The 18,367-nt window shown below is 40.6% G+C and overlaps 1 protein-coding gene across 2 annotated transcripts in view; it reads left to right on the top strand.

Annotated features, from left to right (window-relative positions):
- The window catches only part of ZC3HAV1 (zinc finger CCCH-type containing, antiviral 1), a 67,608-nt gene extending 49,631 nt beyond the window's left edge, over positions 1-17,977 (top strand). The window contains exons 9-13 of one of the 2 annotated variants that reach the window (XM_019030282.3): positions 700-802; positions 6,229-6,319; positions 7,424-7,554; positions 7,938-8,068; positions 13,651-17,977. In XM_019030282.3, coding sequence (XP_018885827.3) covers positions 700-802; positions 6,229-6,319; positions 7,424-7,554; positions 7,938-8,068; positions 13,651-13,910 — 716 coding nt within the window. In that variant the 3' untranslated portion in view covers positions 13,911-17,977. 2 annotated transcript variants of the gene reach the window in all.
- The last annotated feature ends 390 nt before the right edge of the window (positions 17,978-18,367 follow it).

Below are 18,367 nucleotides of genomic sequence, written 5' to 3'. Positions count from 1 at the left end.
CATTTACCAGCTGATGGACATTTAGGTTATTTCTCCTTTTTGGTTATCATAATAACACTGCTGTGAGCATTCATGTGCACATCTTTGTGTGGATACAGGTTTTCATTTCTCTTTGGTAAATACCCAGAAATGGGATTGCTAAATCACACAGGAGTGCATATTTAACTGTATAAGAAACCACCAAACTGTTTTCCAACGTGGTGGTTTCATTTTACACTCTCACTAGCAATGTATTATGACTTACTTTCTGAAGGGTTCACTCTGGTTGCAGTTTGGACTGAGGTTTACGGCATGAATTGAAAATGATATTTCACACTTGATGTAGAAAAGAACCCTTCAAGACAGCTACCAGATTCCAACCGGTAATCACTGATGTCTGGTGTAGGGAAGCTTGAAAGGATGGTGTCTTGTTATTTGACTGCCCCAGCTCTCCTCTTTTACCATCCAACTTGGATTTAAAGATTAGATTAATTCCTGAATATTCATTCACTCCTTTGCTTTGAGCCTTCTACTAATGGCAGTGAAGGATACAAGTCTTTTACTGTGAGCAATTCTCATCCCAAAGGATTTTCTCTATTCGTATACGTACAGGTCAGTCTTGAATATTTGCTGTGTAAATAGCCTCTGCAAAATAACAAGAAGTCATTTTCTAGGACTAATCTTGATTCTCACTGCTTTTATATTTTTTTCTGTCCAAAGGGATGATTCAGACAAACATAGCTTCCAAAACTCAAAAGGATGTCATCAGAAGACCAACATTTGTGCCTCAGTGGTATGTGCAGCAGATGAAGAGAGGGCCAGAGTAAGTGTTCTGAAGCAGCTGTTTGCTGACAGATGCTTGAGATGTTCATGCCCTGGGCTCATCAAGTCACTCGTGAATCTGGAGCCTGTTTTCCTGAAAAGTTCCTGTTTGCATTACTCTGCAGTTTCCATTTGCATTATCGATGAGTAAGATGCTTGTTAAGCAGCATGGTGTGACTGAAAGGATACTAGATCGGAAAATGAATTTTCTTTCTGAAAGGGAAGTCTGAGCAAATCTCCTAAATACTCTGGGCTTTAGCTTCTCCAGCTGTGAAGAGCTGGATTGATGCAGTACGCCTAAGGAATAATCATATATACTGGGTTTTTGTTTTGCTGTGGATTCTTTTTTTTTTTTTTTAGAAATGGGGTCTCACTTTGTTGCCCGGGCTGGTCTTGAACTCCTGAGCTCAAGTGATCCTCCTACCTCAGTCTCCCAAAGTGCTGGGATTACAGGCGTGAGCCGCCGTGCCTGGCTTTGCTGTGGATTCTTTTGGGTGTCTTTTGTTTTCCTACACAATTTATAGAGGATGAGGGGCGGAGAAAGAGATAGAAAAAAGGGATGAGCTAGCTGTTAGAGCAAGGGTTTTGGTGAGAGATAATATTGATTGAAAGGATTTTAAAGGAAACGTTGCTGTGGGGGATTCATTGTAACTCTCCTTGTGAACTGCTCAGTAAACTCTACATTGTTCATGAACGTTTTTGGAGTTGGATATTTTTTTTCTGGGTGATGTGTGATTACATAAAACAGGCTTCAAGAGAAGTATAAAATCAAGGTGTTCTAACTAGGTTCTTTTGGTTGTAAGAATTCAAGCTATTTGATGAAAAAGGAAGTTACTAAAAAGATAAATAACTATGAGGTCATATGGAAAACAACTCGCAAGAATCTAAGAATGGAAACTGAGCTATATCAGGGCCTCAGGAAGGGGAGTTGCTTCCAATTCTGCTTTAGAACTGCAGGAGCCTAGAGTCAAAGATTCTTTCTTGGGACCAGGTTAACAGCCTGGATGCTGGATCTAGCTCACCTAGGTTCAAATTCCACCTTGCCACCCATTAGCTGTGTGGATTTGGACAAATGAATCACTCTGTATATCCTCATCTGTAAAATGGGCTTAATAATACCTTCCTCACGGTTGCTTGGGTAGCACATTCCAAACACTCATCAGGTGTTCAGAAAATGTTACCTGCTCTGGTTATTATTATTTTTATTCCCCTGCTATTAATAGACTTAGTAACTATATATATAATTAAGTTGACTTAATTCTAATTCATAATTCCAACCTGCATATCTCTTCAGCCTTATCTTCTGCCACTAACTGACTAATTTTCTCTGAATTTCTCAAGTTGATTTCCCAAGAATTAGAATCTGATTGGTGTAGCTATCTAAAGTCCCTTTCAGTAATTTTTTTTTTTTTTTTTGACAGAGTCTTACTCTGTCACCCAGGTTGGAGTGTAGTGGCACAATTTCGGCTCACTGCAACCTCTGCCTCCCTGGTTGAAGTGATTCTCCTGCCTCAGCCTTCTGAGTAGCTGGGACTACAGGCACATGGCACTATGCCCAGCTAATTTTTTGTATTTTTAATAGAGACAGGGTTTCACCATGAGGGCCAGGCTGGTCTCGAACTCTTGACCTCAGGTGATCCCCCTGCCTCGGCCTCCCAAAGTGCTGGGATGACAGGCGTGAGCCACTGCACTTGGCCCCTTCCTGTAGTTTAAATATTCAAATTAATAAAGTAAAAAGAATATTTCAGGGTTTAGGGAAGAGAGGAGTAAATCTCATGCCCTCACGGGAGCTTACATTCTGGTGGATGAGGCAATAACTATTTCAGTTCCTGACAAATGTTAGGTGGGGGAGAAAGGCAGAGTAGGAGGATGGGGAGGGGCTGTTCACATTCAGACAATGAATGAGATCATCAGAGCTGCTTGCCATTGTTACAATCGTTACAATCGTTCTGGCAGGATGTCTTCACAAAAGTGTGTTGAAACTGTCTTTCCTTAAAGCAACAAAACTGCATTTTTTTTTTTAAAGTTCCAGTAATTTTGATTTTTTTAACAATTCAGATACTCCCAGTTAGTCTCAACTAGTGAGACCATGCTTTATGGCCCTTCCAGACAGCAGGAACTGTGGAAAGTATAGTAAACCTTGACGCCAAGCTGGATGGTTCTTTCTGTGCACATGTATTTCTAGGGGAAAAAATTGCTTTGTGGCATTTCCAGATAGCTCCTGTAGTCAGCCATTGTCAATCTCAAGAACTTCCATATGTCAGAGTTGCTTCATGCTTTTCCATTTGCTCTTCCCCTCTCCAGGAATACTCTTTCCCGTCACTCACATGAATACAGCACCCCTCATGATTTAGCTGGAATGCCACTTTCCCATACTATAACATTCCTTGTGATTCTCCTCCAATTCTCCTGTGCCCTCCAGGAACACTCGAGATTCCCTTATAGTACTTACCCACTTCTACCTTGTAATACAGTTACTTATGTAAATATCTCTAGCACAACCTTCCCTCCTCCTCCCTTCCCCCTCCCTCCCCACCAACCTCAATTATCAGCTCCTCAGAGCTCTTGAAATATTTTGGTGTTTTTTTTGGTGGGGGGGTTGGGGGTTAGGTTGCTGGGGTGCAGTGGTGCAATAACAGCTCACTGCAGCCTCAACCTCTCGGACTCAGGTGATCCTCCCACTGCAGTCACCCAAGTAACTAGGACTATGGGTGCACACCACTACACCTGACTAATTTTTGTATTTTTTAATAGAGACACGGTTTCTCCAGGTTGCCCAGGCTGTCTTGGAATATTTTGTATAATGCATGGCAGTTAGTGATAATAAATAGCCACATGAATAAAAAAAATAAATTAGAAAAACATGTTAGTGGGGGAGGGTCGGGGGTGGGTCATGCAGAGAACAAAATTTAATCCTGTTCTCACTAGCCCAAGGAGACACACTTGCTGTAGGATAGAATAAGGGCTGGGGTACTATCCTGAACTACAGTGGGACATAGAAGTGAACTATAGCACACGTCACTGTTCATGGGCATCTTACAATATATTCATTCAATCAATCCCACATTATACAAATCCAGAATGGAAACCTGACCTTAAAATAGAGATAAACTGGGGCCAATCTTTCTCATTCTAATGAGTCACCTTCTTCTTTAAAGAGTTTTTTCCTTCAAGCATTTATTTTTTAAAATGTAATTGTTTTGATCATGGAAAATTTCAAACATAAAGTACAAAGAATTGATAATAAACCCCTGAGTACCTATCATCCAGCTTAAACACTGTCAATATTTTACTATCTTTGTAACATATTTGTAGTAGTGGTAACAATATTGTTACTACCATCACCTCTAAACTTTTTTTTTTCTTTGAGAAAGAGTCTCACTCTGCATGCAGGTTAGAGTGCAGTGGTGTGATCATGGCTCACTGCAGCCTCAAACACCTGGATTCATGTGATTCTCCTGCCTTAGCCTTCTGAGTAGCTGCGACTACAGCCATGCACCACCACACCTGGATAATTAAAAAAAAATGTTTCTAGGGATGGGGAGGGGGATCCCACTGTGTTGCTCAGGCTGGTCTTAAACTCCAGAGCTCAAGCAATCCTCCTGCTTCGGCCTCCCAAAGTGCTGGGATTATAGGCATGAGCCACCACACCTGGCCTAACTTTTTTTCTTTTGCTGGAATATTTTAATGTAAATCCAATACATGTTATCATTTCCCTGTATATATATTAGGTGTGTTCCTAACAGGTAAGAGGTTTTAAAAAACATTATACAATATCATTAACCTATGTAACAAAGTTAATGATAATTCCTTAATATCCTCTAATACCCAGTTCACATTTTATGTTTTCCCATTGTCTTAAACAATGACTATTTACAGTTGATGTATTGCAAATCAGTATCTAAGCAGGGTCTGTACGTTGTGTTTGGTTGATTTGTGTCATAAATATCTTTTAGTCTACTACAGTTTCCCCTCCTCTACTTTTTTCATGCAATTTCATTTTTTAAGAAACTAGATAGGCCAGGTGTGGTGGCTCATGCCTGTAATCCTAGCACATTGGGAGGCTGAGGCAGAAGGATTGCTTGAGCCCAGGAGTTCAAGACCAGCCTGGGCAACATGGTGAATTGAGACCCCATCTCTACAAAAACTTTTTAAAAAGTTAGACAGGTGTGGTGGTACACACTTGTGGTCCCAGCTACTCAAGAGGTTGAGGTGGGAGGATCACTTGAGCCCAGGAGGTTGAGCTGTGTTTGCACCATTGTACTCCAGCCTGGGCAATGGAGTGAGACTCTGTCTCAAAAAAAAAAAAACAAAAAAAAAAAAAAAAGAAAAGAAAAAAAAAACAATAAAAACAACGACTAGGTGATTTGACCTATAGAATTTTCCAAATTCAAAATGTAGAAAATTAACCTGGCATGCTGGCTCACGCTTATAATCCTAGCACTTTGGGAGGTTGAGGTGGGAGGATCACTTGGGCTCAGGAGGTTGAGGATATAGTGAGCCATGATCACACCACCGTACTTCAGCCTGGGTGACAGAGTAAAACTCTGTCTCAAAACAGATTAGCAAATTGTTTCCTCATGGGGTCATTTGATGTGTAATTTCTGTAAATTGATCATTAGATTTAGGGAACTGATTAGATTTAGTTTCAGTTTTGAGTCAAGTATGCTATACAATTGATGGCTTCGTACCAGTGATTCTGTCCCATCTTATGAAGAGATATACAGTGTCTGATTGTCCTATTTTTAGTGATGGAGATCACAGAGTAGGTTCAGGTCATTCCAGTCTGATCATTCCACTATACTATTCATCTGATCTTTCACTTCATGGTTTTAGTAGCTAATGATAATGACTGTTTAGAACCATGATGTCATTAAGTATTGCCAAATGGTGGTTTTCTAATTCTATCAACTCTTTTGCAACTATTAGTGTGATTCATCTATGAAGAAGAATTTTTCTGGTAGCTTTAGCTCTATGGAATAGAAAAAAAAAATTACTTCTCAGGTGTGGTTACCTTGAAATACAGTTCCTACTGGAAAGGCAGAATTCTTTCCTCTAAATTCCTAATATATTTAATCATTTATCCTTTGACCAAGAAGCTGTAAGACACATTTGCTTAATGCTAACACATTAGGACCTTTGAAAGTTGAGCAGAAATATAAAAAAGAGTCAATACTTTTACATTTTAAGTCAATAGGAAAATGGCATTTAATTGACTGATTATGAATAGTTGCAGCATTTTTAAGAGACATGATTACTGGTACATCTATACCAGGAATATGCGAGGATGTAGTCCAGAGAAAAATACAGAAATAAATATTGTGTATTTCTCTAGGCATCCTTGGCCTAGTGGCTGGAAGTTCAGAGAAAACATCACTTGGGCCTGTGGAGCAGAGAGTTAAGTGAATTCTTTCTCTTTATTTGTAGCCATCAGCCAGCAAAGACCTCGTCAGTGTCTTTAACTGCGACCTTTCGTCCTCAGGAGGACTTTTGCTGCCTATCCTCAAAGAAATATAAGGTACTTGGTTTTACATGTTTGGTGAATGAGTCTGTTAAAAGTTAGGAAAAGTACTTTGCTACAAGTGTATGTGTTTGTCTGGATGAATGAATTGCTCCCGCAAAACTCTTAGATCAGCTGGGTGCAGTGGCTCACCCCTGTAATCCTAGCATTTTGGGAGGCCGAGGCGAGTGGATTGCCTCAGGAGTTCGAAACCAGCCTGGACAACACGGTGAAACCCTGTCTCTACCGAAAATACAAAAGAATTAGCCGGGCATGGCGGCATGAGCCTGTAGTCCCAGCTACTTGGGATGCTGAGACAGGAGAATTGCCTGTACCCGGGAGGTGGAGGTTGCAGCGAGCCGAGATCGTGCCACTGCACTCCTGCCCACTGCACTGCAGCCTGGGCGACAGAGTGAGACTCTGTCTCCAAAAAACAAACAACAACAACAGACACTCTTAGATCAAGGTAGAAAGGCAGTCATCTAATGGTTCTCTCTCCCAGAGATCACCTGACTGCTACAGGGCACCTCATTGTTTCCAGAGTTCAGCCACACACAGTCTCATTTGGGCAGATCCTCGCAACAGCCATGTGAAATGGATATTAACTTCTCTATTTTATGGACAAGAAAACTAGAACTCACAGAGTAAAAGTGACTTGTCCGTTAGTTACAATTAACAAGTTTCTATGGGAGTCAAACAGACTGTGCCTCACTGTGTCACTTAACCTAGTTGGATCACAACTATTCCTAGATGGCTTAGCCTCCCCATGCTGGCTTCAGCTTTTGTGCAGGCTGGTCTGCTTGGACTGCATGGCACCTCAATTCCTCTTCCCTTGCATTGGGAAGAGGTTACTGGACTAACTCAGACTGCAGGGGACTTCCCTTTTCCCTTAGGCACAGTGCTTTGCTAGCTTTCAGTTGGCCTGGACAGACAGGCCCGTTGCCTCTCTGGTTAATTATGGGAATGAGTTGGCAGATGTGGGAACCCTAAGCCAGCTCATCCTATCTGCTGTTAGAAAGAACCCTGGTAACAATACTTCATGGCATAAGGGGGCACATATGTGGATGTATCATGCTTTAAATGTTTCCTATTTCACATTTATCTATTTTTAAACTTTATTAGTTGTCAGAGATCCATCACCTACATCCAGAATATGTCAGAGTAAGTGAGCATTTTAAAGCTTCCATGAAAAATTTCAAGATTGAAAAGATAAAGAAGATCGAGAACTCAGAGCTCCTGGATAAATTTACATGGTTGGTGGCCACGTTATCGTGTTTCTTTACATAAAACTGGAAAGGATTAGTTAATATCTGTCCTTTGAGATTTATATTCACTGATTTATTTTAGTAGTTAACAGTTCCTTTAGGCGCTAGTCTTTTTTTTTTTTTTTCATTCTAGCAACTCCGGCTTCTCTCTCTCAGCCTTACTGCTTTACAATTCAATGATTTCATGTGTCTATCTTTTAAAAGTTTTCATAAATTTATTATTGTACAGCTGCTGCCTTAAAGTTAGTAGCTCCGTTGTGAAAGCTGATGGAATGAAATTTTTAGGTGATTAGACTTTAGCTGGGATTAATGTTATCAACTGGAGTGGGAAGGGGATGTCTCCGTGTTAAGTCTCACATTTCTTATATTAGGAAGAAATCGCAGATGAAGGGAGAAGGAAAACTCCTATTTTATGCGACAAGCCGTGCCTATGTGGAATCTATCTGTGCGAATAATTTTGACTGTTTCCTACATGAAACTCATGAAAACAAATATGGAAAAGGTTAGTGCCGGGATAGAGAAGCGTAACTAGTAGAGTCATAACTCGGGCTTTATACGTGCTTCTATTAGGAGGTATTAACCAGAGTGTCCAGGCTCTAGTGGTCCTGGAGAGACAGTAAGCTCACGGTAATATCAAATGCCCAAATGAGAGTGAATCAGCTGACTTGGAGCTTGATTGCTGGCCCTTAGTCCCTGTCTTCTGTTTTCTTTCTGGGAGTGACCAAAGTCTTCATACGTGCTTGTGAACTACTCCATCTGTGGGTCTTGTTGTCTACCATTACTACTCACTTCTGGCTTGGCTCTTCCTGAACCCGTGTCCATGCCTGTGAAGCTATTTGAAGCTTCAGTTGTCACAGATTGGTTTTAATTAAAGAGCAGGAGAAGAGGCTTCTCCCCATCTCAGGCCACACTGGGTCACCTCGGTCTGAAGTGTCACAGGTCTGCCCACACACAAAATCTTTATAGCTCTTTCTTTTTGCTCCTAAACTCTTGCATCCAGTTTTTTTTTTTTTTGAGACAGGGTCTCACTTTGTCACCCAGTCTGGGTGACAATCTCGGCTCACTGCAGCCTCAACCTCCTGGGCTCAAGTGATCCTACAACCTCAGCCCCTCAAGTAACTGGGACAACAGGTGTGTGCCACCGCATCCAGCTAATTTTTTGTTGTTGTTGTATTTTTTGTAGAGACAGGGTTTCGCCATGTTGCCAAGGCTGGTCTCAACTCCTGAGCTCAAATAATCCGCCTACCTTGGCCTGCCAAAGTGCTGGGATTTCAGGCGTGAGCCACTGCTCCTGGATGCATGCAACTCTTTTTTTTTTTTTTTTTGGAGACAGAGTTTCGCTCTTGTTGCCCAGGCTGGAGTGCAGTGGCTCGATCTCGGTTCACTGCAACCTTCACCTCCTTGGTTCAAGCGATTCTCCTGCCTCAGCCTCTCAAGTAGCTGGGATTACAGGCATGTGCCACCACACCCAGCTAATTTTGTATTTTCAATAGAGACGGGGTTTCTCCGTGTTGGTCAGGCTGGTCTAGAACTCCTGACCTCAGGGGATCTGCCTGCCTTGGCCTCCCAAAGTGCTGGGATTACAGGTGTGAGCCACTGCGCCTGGCCTGCATGCAACTCTTAAAAACAAACAAACCGGGGGTGGGGGGGAGGGATAGCATTAGGAGATATACCTAATGCTACGTGACGAGTTAATGGGTACAGCACACCAACATGGCACATGTATACATATGTAACAAACCTGCACGTTGTGCACATGTACCCTAGAACTTAAAGTAAAATAACAATAAAATGAAAAAAAAAGAAAAAAAAGAAATCTTTATGAATGTAAATGTTTATTGTCCATTTTTAACTAATAAGCAAGCTTACTAAAAACTGCACTTCACACTTAGCTTAATGTTTGAGGGAATTAACTTCATAAATAAATAAAAACTAGAAAATTAAAAAAAAAACTAAGAATCACTCATCTTTAGGAAATAAGTAATAGTTTATCACAGATTCAAAGTGAGTTCAACTCATACAACTAGGATTAAATTCAATTCTTGCCCCAAAAGGCAAGAAGTCAATCAGCCAGTCAGCAAATATTTTTGAGTGTCTTCTGTACACTAGATGGTGGGTACACAGTGGTGAACAAGTTAGACATGGCCCCAAACAAATTTTGCATAATTATCTTACATAATTAATTAAATGACTGTGGCCAGGCATGGTAGCTTAGACCTGTAATTCCTGTACTTTGGGAGGCTGAGGTAGGAGGATCACTTGAGCCCAGGAGTTGGAGACCAGCTTGGGCAACATGGCGAGACCTTGTCTAATTTTTTGTTTTAATTACAAACAAATTTTTTTAATTACCTGGGCATGGTGGCACATGCCTGTAGTCCCATCTACTCAGGAGGCTGAGGTGGGAGAATTGCTTGAGCCCAGAAGTTTGAGGCTGCAGTGAGCTGTGATTGTGCCACTGTACTCTAGCCTGGGCGACAGAGCAACATTTTGTCTCAAAAAAAAAAAAAAAAAAATTAAATGATTGCAAATGTTGGGCTGCTATAGAGAAAAATAACAGGTCCAGGTCAGGCGCGGCAGCTCACGCCTGTAATCCCAGCACTTTGGGAGACCGAGGCAGGCAGATCACTTGAGGTCAGGAGTTCAAGACCAGCCTGATCAACATGGTGAAACCCCGTCTCTACTAAAAATACAAAAATTAGCTGGGTGCAGTGGCATGTGCCTGTAATCCCACCTACTTGGGAGGCTGAGGCAGGATAATCGCTTGAACCCGGGAGGCGGAGGTTGCGGTGAGCTGAGATCATGCCATTGCACACCAGCTGAGACTCCGTCTCAAAAAAAAAAAAGAGAAAAAAGAAAAAAAGGAACAGGTCCTGTGGCCAACTAACCCAGCTAGAGAGGTGTTCCCAAGGATAGAGATAGAGTAGGATTCCCCTGCTTTGTAGAGTCACCACATAGCGGAGAAGGGAGAAATGGAACAAGGTATGACCATAAAGAGCTAAACTTGACTGTAAGCGCATGGGAAACTAATGAAAGGTTTTAAGCTGGGGAATGAATTTATCGATGAGATTTCATAAGTTTATTAAGTTTAAATGTATCAGTGAAACTTACCTAGAAGTGTTTGGAGAAAATGGGAAATGTGGTAACCATCTTAAGTGACATATGATAGGTGAAATTAAAACCCATCAGTTTCCTACAGGTCTATCCTATGTTAGAATTCAAACAAATATTTATCCTAAAAAATGAAATGTTAGGCTAGGCACTGTGGCTCATTCCTGTAATCCCAGCACTTTGGGAGGCCGAGGTGCATGAATCATCTGAGGTCAGGAGTTCGAGACCAGCCTGACCAACATGGTGAAACCCCCATCTCTAATAAAAATACAAAGTTAGCTGAGCGTAGTGGCACATGCCTGTAGTCCTAGCTACTCAGGAGGCTGAGGCACGAGAGTTGATTGATCACAAGAAGGGGAGGCTGCATTGAGCTGAGATCCTGCCACTGCACTCCAGCCTCAGTGACAGAGGAAAACTCTGTCTCAAAAAAGAAAAAAATAAAGCACTCAGAAATGTAGGAATAGAAATGAGCTTTCTTAACACAATAAAGAGAATTTAAAAAAAAGAAAATATATAGATTCCAGATTATATAAGTGTGATATATAAAAAAACTGATGCAACGAAAACAAAAATGGACAAATGAGATAGCAGCAAACTAAAAAGCTTCTCCACAGCAAAGGAAACAATTAACAAAGTGAACAGACAAACCCACAGAGTGGGAGAAAATATTTGCAAGCCATACATACATCTGATATGGGATTAATATCCAAAATATATAAGGAACTCAAACAATTCAACAGCAAGAGAACAAATAACTCAATTTTAAAATGTGCAAGCTGTTCCCATAAGTGGCCTGCGGTGATCTGTGAAAATGGTTCACTATTCACTTGACCCAGAAAACTCCATGAAATCATGCAAATAAAGAGGTTCAAATCTTCATGTTCACTTTAAGGACACCCATGAAACTGCCCAGGCCATCAAGAGTATGCCTATACGAAAAGCCAGCAAATGTCTGAAAGATGTCACTGTATAGAAACAATGTGTACCATTCCAACGTTACGAGGGTGGAGTTGGTGGGAGTGCCCAGACCAAACAGTGGGGCTGGGCACGCAGTTGGTGACCCCAAAAGAATTGAATTTTTGCTGTACACACTTAAAAATGCAGAGATAATGCTGAACGTAAGGGTTGAGCTGTAGATTCTCTGGTCGTCGAGGATATTCAGGTGCACAAAGCACCCAAGATGTGCCACCAGACTTCCAGAGCTCATGGTTGGATTAACTCATGCCTAAGCTCCCCCTGCCACATAGAGACAATCTTCCTGAAGAAGCACACCGTGTTCCTAAACCAGAAGAGGAGGTGCACAGAAGAAAAAGCTATCCTAGAAGATACTGAAGAAGCAAAAACTTACAGCACAGGAATAAATTCAGCGTAAAATACATGCAAATAAAAGTTTCAAAAATGGGCAAAAGACTTGAATAGACATTTCTCAAAAGAAGAAATACAAATGGCCAATGAGTTCATCAAAAAACGTTCAACATCACTAATCATCAGGCAAATGCAAATTAAAACCACAATGAGCTGTTGCCTCGCACTGATTAGAATGGGAGGCTGATGTGGGAAGATTGCTTGAGCCCAGGATATCAAGGCTGCAGTGAGCCAACATTGCACCACTGCACCCCAGCCTGGGTGACAGAGACCCTGTCTCAAAACCAGCAGCAACAACAACAACAAAAAAAAAAAAAAAAGAAAAAAAGGAGAGAGAGAGAGTTGGATGTACTGACATAGCGAGATTTCTAGGACCAAAGTGGAAAAAAAAGTTGTAGAACAGTTCATATATTATGATCCTATTTATGAACAAGTAAACCACCATAAAACTATATTAGAGTATATGCACATATATGTATGTGAATGCATAGAAACAGGTGTGAAAGAATTCCCGCCAGCCATAAACTGGTTTTGGGAAGGGGAGTGGGATTGGACGTGGTAGGTCAGTATAGGTAGACTTCCATATTTTACTTTAAATATAGTAGAACATCATTTGCACAGAATATCTAGTATCTGACCTATTCAGGATAAGCAATGTTTCTGGAATTCAAACATCTAACTATAAAATGATAAAAAGAACAAAAACAAAGTAGATGGGAAGTATATTAAACATTTGTTACCACAAGTAAAACAAATTCATTTTACTTATTGATTCTTGCATGGAAATAGGAGTTTGCAATATCTACTCATGGTCTTTAAAACGACAGAGTAGCTTTCTTAGAAAATATTATTAGTATTTTTTGATACAGAGTCTCACTCTGTTGCCCAGGCTGGAGTGCAGTGGTATGATCCTAGCTTACTGCAGCCTCAACTTCCTGGGCTCAATCAATCCTGCCTCAGCTTCCTGAGTAGCTGAGATTACAAGTGCACGCCACCATGCCCGGCTAATTTTTAAATTTTTTGTAGAGATGGAGTCTCCCCACGTTGCCCAGGCTGGTCTCAAATTCCTGGGCTCATGTGATCCACCCGCCTCAACCTCCCATAATGCTGGGATTACAGACATGAGCCACTGCACCTGCCCAGAGTAGCACTTGACAATGATAAAAATAAAAATTTTAACCTGGCAGGAAATTGTTGGTCTGCTGTGTGTGGAAGCAGCAATCATTATCTGAGGTTGTTTTAGAGTTGAGGATGAAGCATCAACTGACTCATCAGTTCCAAGTTGGCTCATTCAGCTCACACTGGGTGAATTGCATGAATTGGGCCACTGTGACATTGTCATTTGGTCATTGCACCCAATGGCTCACACTGTCAGCATGAGCTCTGCACTGTAGCAAATATTCCTCAGTCATTTCTATAGGGTTATATACTGTATATAAGTTCGCCTGCATCATTAACATGTTTTTAAGTGCAAAGGAAAGTTTATAAATATCAGTAAGGTATTATTGACATATGCTTAGTCCACACCCATCTGACTGTATATAACAAATCTTATAAACTGTATACCTTCTTTTATAATATTTCTTAACTTTTCTTTCGGATTCTTTCTAGGAATTTACTTTGCAAAAGATGCCATCTATTCCCACAAAAATTGCCCGTATGATGCCAAAAACGTCGTTATGTTTGTAGCCCAAGTTCTGGTTGGAAAGTTTATTGAAGGAAATATAACGTACACGAGCCCTCCTCCACAGTTCGACAGCTGTGTGGATACCAGATTGAATCCCTCCGTTTTTGTCATCTTTCAGAAAGATCAGGTTTACCCACAATATGTGATTGAATATACTGAAGACAAAGCCTGCGTGATTAGTTAGAACCGATGAATACAGCGTCAGAAGGATGCCATAACCATTCTGTTCCCTTACAGAACTAAATTGCCCCAGACAGGAGTTAAAGTTTTATATTTTCCTGCTCAGTTATCTAATGTCTTAGATCAGTGGTCCCCAAACTTTGCTACATATTAGAATCATCTGGGAGGTTTTAAACAAATTCTGATGCCCAGGTTGCACCCCATGCCAATGAAATCATTTCTGGGCGTCAGCGCCAGGCAGTTGTATTTTTTTTTTTTTTTTTTTTTGAGACCGAATCTCACTCCATCGCCCAGGCTGGAGTGCAGTGGCGCGATCTCGGCTCACTGCAACCTCTGCTTCCCGGGTTCAAGCAATTCTCCTGCCTCAGCCTCCCGAGTAGCTGGAACTACAGGCACACACTGCCGTGCCCAGCTGATTTTTTGTATTTTTTAGTAGAGACAGGATTTCACTGTGTTGCCCAGGCTGGTCTCAAACTCCTGAGCTCAGGCAATCTGCCCACCTTGGCCTCCCAAAGTGCTAGGATTACAGGTGTGAGCCACCATGCCCGGCTGGCAGTTGTATTTTTTAAAGCCCTTCTGATGATTCCAATGTGTTGGAAAGTTTACCTTGTCTCAGATGTAACTGGTAAAGGCTGATTTCTAAATTTTCTGTAATTGCAGCAACCTTTCTCTCCTGTCCACCCTTTTAGTTTATTGTATGCCATGGTTTTGTTTTGGTTACATTGAAAGAAAGTTAATTTGGAAAATTTGGGAGAAATCTAATCATGCCTATTAAGGATGTAAGACATTACAGCCTTAGAAGAAAGATGGTGAAAAGCTGGGGAGAAAATGCTTAAGGACATGCTAGGGGAAAAAAAAGTAAAATTGAAGTGCTATTGCAGACATAGCTGCAGTACTGTACCTTATCATTCTGATGAAACTGACTTGGAGCACCCTTTTCTTTATCGCTACATTTATTTAGGGGACAAACTCCATCCAGGTTGACTCTCTCTGGAATGCGGTAATAAGAGCTGGCAAGTAAGGCTCAGAGAGAAGCAACCAACTGGAGTTAATTGCCCATTTGGGCTCTTTGTATAATTATGGCAAAGTAGACATTTATGTTCTAATTAATATGATTACAGAGAAGGCTTTTTCTCAGGTCAGGCTTTTCATGAAAGTATTTTGAGAACAATGAATTGCAATAACCAGCTTCACACAAGCATAACTGATAAACGCGAGTGCTATTGTAGTCTTGGCAAGTGAGCCAAGAACCTAGGAGCAGGGCCATTCCTACTGAAGGACGGGCCCCCTACGGAGATGAAATTTGTTTTCCGGTGAGCACAGAATCAGAACAAAGAACAATATCCCAAAGAGGCCCTGTGTCTACCAGGAGCTTCTTTTTCCAAATGTAATGGATTATGTGGAATTGTAGTGCCATCGGTTTTTACTTAGAGCCCTTGACGTGCTTGGACCAATATTTCCTTCCTTCTTATGAACGAGGTTTTTCCTTCTGATTTTCCCTTTTCAACATTCCTTACCAGTCCCCAAAGTTTCCTGTTATAATTTCTTCTAGCAGACATGTTATAAGTCAGATTTAATTAGCATCAGAGTTGATTTTATATTAGTCAGATTTTGGATCATCACAGAGATCTCCACAACTCCTTGGCTTAAACAGCTCCACCAGTAAAAAAAAAAAAAAAAAAAAAATAGAGAGCTTTTTTAGAGTAGAGTTATTTTCTGGGAGGGTTACTACAAATGCTCATTCTCATTGACTTATTTCTTTCATGGTAACTTTCGTTTTGGAGTGTTCATTTTCTGAACTTGACCCTCACATTGTAGGGGTGCAGTTTGTCCAACTCTTTCCAACAGCCCATTAGACACCACTAGCTGGATATTTCACAGGCATCTTTGATTCAATATGTCCAAAGTGGAGCTCTCCATCTACCTTCCTCACATGAACCTGTTCCTCTCTCAGGATCTGTATGTAAGTGAAAAGCATCACCACCTACCCATTGGCTCAAGCAGAAATCTGGAAGTCATCTTTGACTCCTTCCTCTCCCTGCTGATAAACATCTAAGCAGTTTCCAAGTCTAGTTTTACCTCTTAAATATCTCTGTTCCCTTCTAAGTTGTTTGCTGTGTTTTCTTCAGAGCAAGAAGGTTATATTTTTAAAAATTTACTTAGTAATGCACATTCAAAACACACATCAAGTCTTCAGGATAAAGTTCAAAACCGCCGTCATGGCCCCATGTGATCTCTCCTTCCCCTACCCCTCTATCATTTAGTTTCTTCTGCGCAAGCCACTCTGGCTTCCTTTCAGTTTTGTGGTTCCCATTTTTAGCTAGTTCAGTGGTTTTCAATGGGCATTTCTGCCTTTTTTTCTCTAAACGACAAATAGAAATACATCTTCTTTATTATCCTCCAAATCCAATTCAGAGGTAATATGCTCCACCTACACACAATTTTAGAAATAAATTAAAAATTAAATAAAACTAATATGAACATAAAGAGGAAATAAAAGGTACCTAACTTGGGCACAACTGTAATTGAAGACCTAATGAAGTAGTCAGATGCTTACAACTATTTATAATGCATCAATTTGAACTTAGAAGGTAGGAGATCAGATCATATGTGGGAAAATGTAAAAGCAGGGATATGAGTGGGCATTAGAATAAAAACTAGGGATACAATAACTTCTTTGCATATGACAATACTTATTTGTATATAAGAGAAAGAACGAAATAACCTTTATTGAAATAAAGATACTATGCAAGAAAATGTACATGTGTCGAAGTGGAGAAAATTAGGATATATTCTTGCAGACGAGCTATAGGTCATACATGAATGTCTAGTGAGACATTCAAAATTCGTATAGGGTGCAGAATAATTTCTTATTGTGAGGAACTGTCCAATGTATTGCAAGATGTTCTGCATACTTGGCTCTCACATACTAAATGCTAGTAGCGCCCCTACCCCCACGCCCAGTCATGGTGACAACCACAAACCCTATCAGATCTATTCACCCTTTTCAGAGCAGATATTTTGTAACATTCTCTTTGCTGTCCTGAAATGACTCATAGATAATACAATCTACTTACACACATGAATTTCTTAAAAAATCAATTTAATGCCCTAACTCTCTTATTAAAGAGAAATAGAAAAGAAGAAATTTATAATGAAAAGAAGATGAATTTCATTATGTAAACGCTCAGGCATGACTACGCTGTTTGAAACAGACAGATGTTTACTCTTCCTTGTAATGAGTAGGTTTGGATTTAAGAGCCGATTAGAGGCTACTTCCTGTAAACAAGTACAGGAAAATGAAACTAGACGGGTGGGGGACACTAGAATGAAAACCAGTGTTAGGGTAAAGACAAAACAGACTATATACATAATCTGTATATGGGAAAAGAAAGAGCGAAATTACCTTACTTAAGGATAATAGGACAAGACAAATTACAGATTGTCTCAGAGAAAACAAATGAGTTACTCTCTCGGACAAGCTGTAGGTCCTACCTAAATGTCCAGCAGGACATTAGACAGTCGTACAGGGTACAGAATAATTCTTCGTTGTGTGGCACTAACCCACACACTGCAGGACATCGTTCTCCCTGGCTGCATCCACTCAGTGCTGGGAGTAGTCCCCAGTTATTATGAAACCACCAATAACCCACTGACCACAGTGAGAACCACTGATTTTTTCCACTGACCTACTGATTATCTAGCATCCTTAGATCGGCTCAACTGTTACTTTCCTAAGGAGTCCTTCTACAGAATAGGTCAGATCTTGGCCTCCCAAACCCCTTATTTTTAAAATACTTTGCGCCTTGCTTTGATAATTTGTATTATGTATCCAAACTGAAATTATCTGCTTTCTGCATTAGAATGTAAGCCCCCTGAGGGTTGAGTCAGTCTGTCTTGTTTGCTGTGCCACGCCTGATGCCCAGCCCAGCAGCATGCTTTGTACACTGATATATTGGGTAAATTTTGTTGAATAAATTAAGCTCAACTATTTATATTTCAATAGTTGAGTTGTATTGCTTCCTGTTCTTCAAGCTTAATTTGAACTGTCTAATAAAAAGAAGTAATTAATTTGGTTCTACTGCCTTTATTTGATCTATTTCTAGGTATCTCCCAAAACATCATCAACTGCAGACACCAGTTATTCAATGGGAGAGAGATGATGTGTTTTGCCCCTTCCAGCTTTATCATTCCAGGGTTCGATGACCAAGTCACCTGGGCAAGGCACAGTAGTGGTGATGGCCCCCACATCTTTTGTCTGGGGACTTGGAAGGGCTGAAAGCTGCTAACACACCTTTCTTCCTTTAGTCTCGGGGGTGTGAACAGGGCCAGGCTGAGACACAAAAGTTAAAAATATAAATGGTGATAAGCAGAATTACCCTATCAGCCATTCCTTCTCCAAAAGCCCTTCTCTACTCATTATTTTCTTCTCTTTTTTTTTTTTTTTTTTTTTTTTTGAGA

The sequence above is a fragment of the Gorilla gorilla genome, chromosome 6 (assembly GCF_029281585.2).
Source record: "Gorilla gorilla gorilla isolate KB3781 chromosome 6, NHGRI_mGorGor1-v2.1_pri, whole genome shotgun sequence".
NCBI classification, from domain to species: Eukaryota; Metazoa; Chordata; class Mammalia; order Primates; family Hominidae; genus Gorilla; species Gorilla gorilla.
This window is presented reverse-complemented; position numbering and strand designations above follow the sequence as displayed.